At 41.9% G+C, this 10,695-nt stretch overlaps 1 protein-coding gene across 2 annotated transcripts in view; it reads right to left on the minus strand.

Moving 5' to 3' along the window:
- Positions 1-1,977: 1,977 nt before the first annotated feature.
- Positions 1,978-10,695, minus strand: part of LOC118329217 (vinculin) — a 25,295-nt gene continuing 16,577 nt past the window's right edge. The window contains exons 7-21 of one of the 2 annotated variants that reach the window (XM_035663245.1): positions 9,603-9,696; positions 9,329-9,476; positions 8,592-8,745; positions 8,322-8,497; positions 7,470-7,660; positions 6,622-6,821; positions 5,808-5,936; positions 5,520-5,669; positions 5,252-5,360; positions 4,853-5,155; positions 4,634-4,758; positions 4,337-4,522; positions 4,046-4,249; positions 3,836-3,940; positions 1,978-3,710 (exon numbers count right to left, since the gene is read on the minus strand). In XM_035663245.1, coding sequence (XP_035519138.1) covers positions 3,564-3,710; positions 3,836-3,940; positions 4,046-4,249; positions 4,337-4,522; positions 4,634-4,758; positions 4,853-5,155; positions 5,252-5,360; positions 5,520-5,669; positions 5,808-5,936; positions 6,622-6,821; positions 7,470-7,660; positions 8,322-8,497; positions 8,592-8,745; positions 9,329-9,476; positions 9,603-9,696 — 2,421 coding nt within the window. In that variant the 3' untranslated portion in view covers positions 1,978-3,563. The remainder of the gene's footprint in view (positions 3,711-3,835; positions 3,941-4,045; positions 4,250-4,336; positions 4,523-4,633; positions 4,759-4,852; positions 5,156-5,251; positions 5,361-5,519; positions 5,670-5,807; positions 5,937-6,621; positions 6,822-7,469; positions 7,661-8,321; positions 8,498-8,591; positions 8,746-9,328; positions 9,477-9,602; positions 9,697-10,695) is intronic. The other variant, XM_035663254.1, reaches the window with a different exon arrangement.

The following is a 10,695-nucleotide window of genomic DNA, read 5'->3' on the forward strand; positions in this document are numbered from 1 at the left end:
TTAAAGTTTGTCTCACGCCAATCAAATCCTTTCACCAATTTTGCTCATAAAAACCAATCTTATCTCACGCCAACATTTTCCCACACAAGCTATTAAGTGATATTAATATAATTAAATATATGTATATATTTTATTTTAATGTTGGATAGGTGTAACGACAATTCCTGTCTCCCAGTCAACTGATGAAGCCACCCTCTGTTGCTAGCTGCCGTTAGCAACGCTATGACCGAGCATTCTGTGCGTTAAACGGCCGTTACAACCTGAATACCTGATGGAACGTTCAAAGGTTCACACACCGCTTAGCGCCTCATCAACCTGCCGACGGTTGCCCACAACAACCGCAGACGTTACCGTCAATTAACGGCTAGCTACGGCGGCTAACTGTCACGCATCACACGACACACATACTATCGGGTTGTTGTTGTTTTTTTTTTAAATTACCTTAACGCCGTTTTCCTCCCCGTCGACATGTTTGGCTCCTCGTCGGACATTTGTTTGACCGGCGACGGTTGTTGTGTTGACGCCCGGCAAGCCACTGCTCACTGCCGGGGAAGATGAATGAAGAGGCTGCGGCTTCCTTTCCTTTTCTCCCCCTTCCACAGACGGCGGTGAAGAAACAGCATGCAACCTAGAGAGAGGAGGAAAATTAATGGTTATGTTCAGAGAATGGAGAGAAAGGGATAGTTGTCTCGCGTTATCGCGGTGCTTTCTGTATCACCTGTTTCAACCTAACGTTAGATTAAACTTCACAAGCCTGCCCCGTTGCGTGCAGGAGACAAAATAATCGATTTTTTTTTTTTAATCGATTGCAAATTAGTTTGGTAGTGTGCAAAACTCTATTAATAATGTCTGCCTGGTCTGTCTGTGGGCCCTATGTGGACATTTACATGGTGCATATCTCTAAATAAATGTGTGTTTCACCAACAGGCGACAATAGAGGCATCTGCAAATGGTATTTTGCATTTTTTAAGTTAAAATCAGTCTAAATATATACGGTCCATGTCTACTATCCAGTAAAAGGCAAGAATAAATATAAAAAGAAAAGGACATCAAAGAATAAAAGGGATATCTCAAAGTCTGTGTATAAGTGAGGACATGTTTCTTTGTAATTTAGGTGAACTGACCCTTTAAATAAGCCATCAAAATCAACACATCATTGTTTACACACCAAATATGTAAATGTATGCTTTGAACCAAACTCCTTTCAAAAATCATGCAATTTTTTTGTGCCAGGGCTGGATTACTTATCTAGCCCCAGGTTTATTGTGGGTTACTTTGCGGTAATATGAAATATGGCAAAACTGAAATAAAGGGCCTTAAGGTTAGTCCTGCATTAGTTTTATCACCATTATTCAGTTTGTTGACATTGTTTTTATGTGGTGCATAAATTATATTCTCACAACACACAGAGCAACCTTACGACACGTACAATTCCAGTTGGTTTCTGGGGCTCTATGCAAAATATAATTAAGCTGCCATGTGTAGTCTGCTATGGGGAGTGTATTTCATGGGTAGACCTACTTGACAGTGACAGGATGTAATGCTCAAGCAAAGAACAAGGGGTCAGTAAGGACCACAGTAGCTTATTTTTTTCCCAGGGCCCCCTAGTGGGTTCATTCAGACCAAAAAAGAAATACATTTACATGATGTTTAGTTGACTGAGACATCTGCGTAATACCTGCATGCTGAGCCAGGTGGTGTAGTAGAGGTCAGCAAGAAGTCAGAGATACAGTCTGTTAATATATGCAACTACCTGTTTATATCAAATACTTACAAGATGTTCACAACAGCTCTCTCCATTTTTAGGAGTTTTTTATGTTTATGTTTTTGTACACGTTTTTAAAAAGATATTTCCTTCCTCAACATAGAAAAGAGAATAATTGTTCTGAAGTTTTAACACAAGCTTCAACTTCTTTACAATACAGGCACTGGTAAGCATATATGAAAACAGAAATTATAGAGTAAAGACACCTCAAAGTGCTATAAAATGCTTTATTACAAAATTGTGAACAATGCCTCAGCAAAATGTTGTCCAGGCCCATTTAAACCCAACTTAGTTGCATAATGCTGATATCCTTTTTAAACAAACTTTCTCAGGTTTGCATAGAGCATAATTTGACTTGAAGTAAAAGTCATGAAGCGGATGTAACTTAATAGAAGAATCATGTACAACAAGTGTTTTGAACAAATCAATACCATCATACCTTGCTACAAATGATACAAAAAACATCTGTAAATGAAAACTGTATCAATTGTAAAATAAAGTTTCTCTCACAAGGCACATCAGTTGGTTAAAAAGACACATTCACACCAACGGTCTTCAGGCATTTCATAATATAAACTACAGTAGCCACATACTAGTGGCCAGTTATTGTTTAGTGTATTGAAACGAATGTGATAGCGTAAAATGAAGATTTCACCAGCTGCAGATGACACTGTGCTTTATCTCTAAACTCTGGTCATTCCCTTGACTACCTAGGAGAAGTGTGCAATTCATATATCACAAAAAAAATGATTGTGCACAACAGGACAACATCAGACTATGTGCAGTGATTAGGAGAAGAAAAAAAAAAAAAAACAGCAGTCAAGAGGAGCTTCTCTGAAGCTTTGTTTGCTTTGCTGTGAAAAGTAGAGTAATTTTTTTTGGCTATTAGGCCTAGAGGTTTAGCGCAAGCCTGTTTCTTACATGTAATCTCAATGCAACATGTGAAACATTAAACATATCAAGGAAGAGTTGAATGAGTTGATTTCAAGCTTACAAGAAGTGTTCATCTTTACCTGCTGTTGGTAGAAATTTTAGTCACTTAATTGTCTAAAAAACAAAACAAAAAAAAAACTAGCTTTTAAACTCAAAATTACATATTGCGGACCAAAGAAAGATAACTATTCTTTCAAAGATCATGGCAGAATGTCTTTGGCAGAGCTCTTAAGAAAATGAAGACTGCTACAATTGCATTACAGTATGTAAAATAAAGAACAGTGTTTCTCTTTCACTTGTGAGAATATAGAATAGTGTAAACAGGCATAATACCACTGAATATATTTTGCGTGTGCTGAGCGTAGGCCTATACTGTACTTGTAACACCTTCTCATGTTCATGTGCTTATCCTAGCAAAGGAGAATGAATGATAGTTATAATAAAATTATCAGTACAAAGATATAAAAATGTCTTGAGAATATCTAAATTTAACTTAAGGTTTGCATCTAGAAGAGGCCAACAACAACCTTGCATTATATGAAATTCAACCTCTAATGAAAAACATATATATTCCTGGGATCAATCATTTAAAGCTTATTTTGACAAATAAGCTTTAAAACACTTTTACACACTTTAGGGGGAAAAAAAGGAATTTCCCAGTAAGAATCTAACCCATAACTCGCACTGATAGTCCCATTGTTTACATTCTACCAGAACAGCAACTGTTACAGACAGGACATGGGACTAGAAGAGAAAACCCTTATTAGGATGCGGGGCACTGATATCATAGCTCTGATAAAGTATATATCTGTCCATTCAATGTCCTCCTGGACCGCTGGATAGAACCAGCATGAAGCCCTTTCTCTTACTGGTACCAGGGGGTCTTTCTGACCCAGTGGAGGGTAAAACCTGCATCCGTTCGGATCTTAATTGAAGCTGCCTCAGCCTCCCTGACCGTCTCCTTCACAGACTGCATCAGGTTCTGAGCATTGTGGACCAACATCTCAGTAGCCTGTCGGAGAAGAAATGGGATACAGAGATGAGCAAGACTGGAATAATCCTTTCTTTAAACAGCTATTATAGGAAAATAATGGGAATATTGTGATTTGAAACACTCTTAATAAAGACTCTGCTCACCTGCTCTGACTCCTCTTCGCTGATGTTGGTACGACCCAACATGGTGGCCTTGACTGTGGACAGGATTTTGAGCTGAGTGCTGATGGTGGGAATGCGCTCGCACACCTGAAAGAGAGTCAGGTGAGGGGAAAACATTTAATACCAAACCAATATAGTTCTTCTACAGTGAAAAGCCACTGCAAACCTTCTGATAAAGACAACTGAACAGACCTGGAGCAAGTTGGTCCGGATACGCTTGTCAGTACACTGCTTGGCCACCTCCTTGGCCAGCCGTGTGACTTCATCAGAGGCCTTAGCGATGTCCTTGGCACACTGGATGAGGGCACGCTTGTTTCCGCTGCCTCCACGCACCAGACGTGACATCTCCGCCATGAGCAAGGCCATTCGTTTGGCAGCACCAATGATGTCATTTCCCTATGAGGTACGACAGGAACATACTTAGTCTGAAAGCATAGGATTTCAAAGTAAAAGTCCATAACTACGTTTGCAGTGTTCACTCACTTTGCTGGACCATTTGCGGGCTTCATCGTGGAGCTGCCTGGCGGCCACCATCATGGGCTCGTTAACCATATCACCAGCCTTCTGCTCAGGGAACTCCTCATCTTTCTCCTCTGGGGGTGGAGGCCTGGGGGGAGGAACCTCACCCTCAGGAAGAGGAGGTTTGGGTGGTGCTGCCTCATCATTAAGCTGTGAGGACAAGTTAAAGTAATTATGGTTTGGCAGTCGTTTTGGACACTAAACCAAAGCAGCTTTAGATGACTTGCCTAAATTCAAAGTTGTGCTTATTTGAGCACTTACATTAAGCTGATCCAGTTCAGGAGGAGGTGGTGGGAAGTCTGGCTCCTGGGGCTGGAATGCCTCCCTGACTTTCGCCACAGCACCAAGAATCTTGTAGCCTGAGTCCAGAAAGCCCTTCTGAAGACCTGGTAATCACGAAAAAAAACACATTTATCTCCAATCTCCAGTCCACATTCACAATAAACATAATCTTAAAACCTATTAGCAACATTAACTTACTTGGATCCTGGATATTTCCAGCCACTGCCTTAGCGTCCATTACCATAGGAGAAATTGTCTGGCTCAGTTCATCAGACGCGGCCTTCACCAACTCCCTGAATTTAGGATCCTCGGAGTTCTCCACCTCTCGCTTCGCCACTAGGAGGATACGGTTGGCTCTGCGGGCAATGCTGGTGGCGCCGGCGACCAGCATCTGAGGCTGGTGGTTGGCCATGGCCACGCGGCACTTATCCAGGTCCTTCTTGATGGCCTCCTCTGAGGCATCCAGCAGAGATTTGGTATCGATGGCCTCGTCCACCAAACCTAAACATCCACAACATGTTTATACTGGGAAATACGCCAGGAGTTATGAAATGGAACGCGATCAGGGAATTTAAAGCATCTTTATGACACCCCCACCTGTCATTTTCTCCACATTGTCAATCCACTGATTCTTCATGGTTTCAAAATGTTCGTACGCAGCTTGGTTGCCAGGGTTTCTCAGCAGAATACGAGCAGCAGATACCACCTAGAACACAAAAGAATCCAAGCCATTAATTGTAAGTCCAATGACAACTGCTAAAGACTTGGCTGAAGAAGCGAGAAACACTTAAGCTCTGTGACTCGTGATGCAGAGTGGAGGGCAGACACAAACGGAAACAGATATAAACACTAAACCGTGACATACTTGCGGTGTTAAGTCTCTTGTTGACTTGACGGCAGCCTGGATTCCCTCCACTGTGCTCTTGTTGGCAGTGCCGACAGCAGCAGCCTTCTCTGCTGTGGTGCCAAGCTTATTGGCGTGGTTCTCAAAGTTGGCAGCCCTTTCGTCAAAGACCTACACATGATCAAATAAAACAATTATAAAAAAAACACTTGTTAGAAATAATAACACCCTGCCAATAAATGTAACACCACTGAAGGAGGCTCACTGCACTGAGATCACAGTGAGGAGCAGGGTGATTGTACCACTGACCTCGTCTCTGTTGGGGGCGTCCAGAGGGGCAGTAGCAGCCACCGCCAGTAACTTGATGGGGGTGGTGGTGTCACTGAAGATGTCGGACACCTCCTGAGTCATCGCCTCTTGCATCTTCCCTTTCAGGTCCTGGGAGGAGGACAAACAGATGTCAGCACACTCACAGTGGCTCACTGAGGTTACAGACACATGTGTTACATCATAAACCTTGATGATGTTCATTAAAAAATACAAATTCTTATTGAGCTTCAACACCCTCTGATAAAATACAGTCTTTCAAATGTAGAGCTTACATTCAGTTTGGACAACAAAAACTAAAAATGTAGGTTTTAGGGAACCATGAAAAACCTGTTTCAGAGCGATGTTATTAGTATAGATTTGGAGAAGTGCGCCAGGCTGTAGCATGTAATGTTTTGACTCACACAAAACCATGAAAACCACAAAATTGTTGATCTGATTACCATTATTTCTCAAACTCCTCACACGCACACATTTCTTATACTCTTATTTCATTACCTTCAATTTTTGGCAAAAAAAATAAATGAAATAAGTTTAGTCATTTTACATTGTATGTGTTATTGTATTAATAAGTCCATGCTGATAGGGTACATTCTTCACAATGTGTACTGTTCTTGAGTACTACGAATACTTGTTCACTTGTATTTTCCCATTGTGGCCATACTACCTACTACTAGATTTTTGTATGTCTTCCACCACTGATAACCAGCAGAGGGGGTTGTTCCTCTGTCTCTGTGTATGAATCCTGCTCTATCATAGTGAAGCTACAGGTCTGAATGAAAATAAGCCCACTTACTTTCAAAGCCTCCTGGAGCTGCTGAGCCACAGCACGTGCCTGAGGGGAGTCCCCTTCACCGCGGGCAGCCAGGTCGGCCAGCTGGGCCATGAGCTGCTCCACCTGCTCACACTTACCCAGCATCTCCTGCCTGTAGGGGCCTGGCAGAGCGTTGGCCAGCCTGCGGCCCTCTGCCACCAGCCCACGGATGGCTGCCTGGCCTAAACATACACACACAGACAAATACATGAAAAAAACCTACCGTACAAATATATTTAGTTTATAATGACATAAGAGAAAAGAGGAAAATCCTCACATTTAAGAAGCTGGAAGCAGAGAATAATTGCCATTTTTGTTTGACTCATGACTTAAATGAAATACTAAACTGAATAAATACTTAATAGTTACAGCACTCCTTAACTGTAAAATGAGCTTGTTAATGCCAGTGTTGAACTAATTCAGCTCCTGTAAGTAGTTGCCCATTAAATGCTGGGTAGTTTCACTGGGTGCTTGAATCAACACTAGAGGGAAAAGAAATCCAAGGCTCCTTCTGTATTATTTCATGTTGTTTCTCTAACAAAGCACTGCCTTCACGATATTGTGTAAACCAATCCTTCTTAGAGCAGCCAGCCTACAGCTCTATCGTAAACATGTAAGACAATATCCAGGTTTGAGAGGTGACAAGCCAAAACTTAAGAAAAAAATTACAGTGTTGGGCGAGCGTTGTGGAATGTCGAGTACACTAGAGAGCAACATGTACACAAAGTGTCTGGTCTGCAGTTTAGCCACGAGCAGTGGAAGGAATGTGAAGGAGTGTGAGAGAACGATAGCCGGACGAGGAAGTTGGGGAGGATGGGAGTCAGACTCACCCACACCACTGTCATCCATGGTGGGATTGTCAATCCAGCGCTGCGCCTGCTCAATCTTTCCTTCCAAGTGCACAGCTGCCTTTGCAGGCCTGCTGTTGGCCACAGCTTTGTTAGTCTTGGACTGCAGGTTCTGCAGAGCTGTTGCGATCTGTTTAGCCAGAGCTCTGGCCTCAGGAGTGTCACCTTTACCCCTATAAGGAATTAAAAACAGCAAAAATGTCTGAGGTGGTGTTTTATCATAAAGATATGGCTGAAATGAGGTCTGTAAATGGCCAGCTATAGTTACACTACGAGTGCTTTCACACTGCCAGTTTAGTCCAAAATCTTGGAGTACTTCACCTAAAAATGTGGCAAAATTAGCGCTTTTTATCACTTCTGGTGCATAACAAAAACCCATACTACAGTACACTTGGTGAAGAGTTCCAGTCGAACTGCAGTATGAAATCTGTACTCCCACAGGAAGAATAACTACGTGTGCATGTTATGACAAGATCTTTTACAGGGAAACGGAAGAGATAAAATACCTCACTGATCTATTAGCCATAAAACCTTTCAAGTCCAAGTTTAAAACCCTTACTGAAAACTGATTTCTCAAATGTTCCTGCATATGTAAAACGATTAAAAAAAATTAAACTCCCAGAAACAGCAATCAATCAAGTCAAGACACAAATCATCAAAACCCATCTGTTTAAGGTAGAGTATTAAATTAAAGTATCTGAACATCAGTAATCAAAGTCTAAAAGCAGACTACAAGGGTTAAGAAGAAGGGACGATCAAAGTTCAGACTATAAAAACAGAAACAACAAACCCAGCATAAAATGATGCAATTTTTTCGATAAGTCAGTAACTTACTGTCTTCTGAGATCAGACAGCTTGGCAGTCATGGCAGCGATCTCTCCGATAGAGCGCAAGATGTCATCTCTTTCTTTGGGGTCCTCACACATGTCTGCAATCTTTTTGGCCTCAGTGAGCAGGGCCTTGATGTTCTCTTCTCCCTCTGGGCTGCCATTAGGGTCTGCCAGCCAGTTCTGCAAGGGCAGAGAACAGACAGAATACCATCAAATACTTGAATTTTGAGGTTTGAATCCACGTTTTATAACGCAAATGGGGTTAATGACTCACCTGTGCACCATCAATCCTTTTGGCGATGGCCTGCTTGGAGTTAGTCATGGCCTCCAGCTTGCGAGCAGCATTTTCCACCTTGCCAGTTAGCACGTCGAGCCCCTGGGAAACCTGCTGTGCCTTCTGCATGGCAGCTGGGGACGTGCCCTGACCTCTGGGGTGGACAAAGAAAACACATGGATATCATAAACTGCAGCATCACTATGCCTTTAGAAAGGCCACACAGGCATGTCTTTGTTTGTTTACTCAAACGGTTAAGCCTTATGGTCTTCCTGTTTAAGAATACTTTTTCCTAACTTCTGTTTCCAGACAAGGCTCAGAGGCATCTCTCAGTTTTCAGAGGAGTAACTCAACGAGGGGTTAAAATAGATTATGGATTAATACCAGACAGCTGCTTTTAATCTAGCGTGACTCAGGGTCCCTGGTGACCAACAGGTTTCATATCGGAAGGATATCACTTCCACTCTTACGCATTATAATCTCCACTAATATGCTTACTGCCTTACACTACTTAACCTTTAAGAAGGGAAAAATGAAAAACTACTGTATAAAAGAAGCATTGATCAATAAAAAATATCCAATGAAAATGTAGTTATGGAATCTAGGAAACATACAGTAACAGAACATGAGACTTTCTAATGAAAGAGACGTGGACTGTGTGAAATATGAGGGGAATTATCTTGCCATAGTTGTGACACACACACACAAGATAATATTGTTTATGGTGTATAGCGTACCTGGCCCTCATCTCAGACACCTGGTCAGTCATCTGGCCCAGGGTCTTAGCCGTGCCCAGGATATCTCTGCGTTCCTTCCCAGCACACAGTTCACCAACTTTCCCAGCTTCATCAAGGATCTGGCGGATGGCCTGCTCGCCTGCGTCCCCTAAAAGCACAACACAAAGTCAGACACATCGATAACGCCACTAGATACAACAAGATTATCGGCCTGGGGACGTGATTAGTGACAGAATGAGTAGTTTAAAAGGTAGAGGACATGGATGTTTGTTACCTGGTTGAGCGTTTGGATCCCTCAGCCAGTTCTTAGCCTGAGCCATCTTTGAGTCGATAAGCCCCAGAGCCCTCTTCATGGCCTCTGTGTCCTTTGGGTTTAAAAGACAGAATAAATTAATAACTTAAAAGGAATCGATGTACCCAAAGAAAACTAAAAAAGGAGCAGATCAATGCCCTTAGTTATTCCACGTATACATGTTCTCTCTACAAATCATGACATGATTATTACACTGGAGTGTATATCCCTGTAAATATTGTATTCCGTGTGACTGAAGTTAACATGTGGTATAATATAATTATATTAAAGGCCAGGACTCATTGCAACTTATGTTGGAGTGTGCAAGTTCCATCGTCAAGAAAAGCTTCAGGCTCTTGTCATCATTGTGATCAAACCTCACTGTTATTCCAGTGAAAGAATATACAGCAAAGGCCATGTGCAGCATCGCTTACATCTGTCAGGCACAACCACATAGCGCATGCTGTTTTAATCATTCTCTTATATCCTCAATAATGAGCGTGTCGTGTGATAAGAGCCAAATGACTCTCTGTTGTATCTCAATCCGAGTGGATGGAAATACAACAATCTGTCCAACAGCGGCTGACTTGACAATGAGTCCACTCATTGTCAAAGTCAGCAAAACAAAGCAGAGTCCTGTAGTGCTGCAAAGCAAAGCAGGAGACCAGAGCGGATGAATGAGTGGTTAAATGATGCTAATTTGCTCATTTTTCATGGTATGATATTAGAAACTCAGGAAACACAAGTCGCTGTTCTTCATAATGCAGCTTAAATCTTCATCGTCACAGAGTTCAGCAGGAGTTTCATAACTAATTAAGCCAAATGAGAACAAACTTCCACTAATTGTTTTAAAAAATATTCATCACAAACTATGTCTGAGCCCTCACAATAATCCCTTTGTCAAAAATGAAAGAGAACAACAAGCATGTTTGTTTGAGTAACTGGGAGTGTGGAACCAGAGCTGAACAAGGGAGGGGAAAAACAGGAAGTACAAAGGTGTGAAGTGATGCTACCAGAGCTGTGTGGGTGTATTAGTGTACTGTTCAAACATGTGCAGACTGCTGTTCTGTCAGTA

Source organism: Morone saxatilis, unplaced genomic scaffold (genome assembly GCF_004916995.1).
Source record: "Morone saxatilis isolate NCDOM2014 unplaced genomic scaffold, NCSU_SB_2.0 Contig1, whole genome shotgun sequence".
NCBI lineage: Eukaryota > Metazoa > Chordata > Actinopteri > Moronidae > Morone > Morone saxatilis.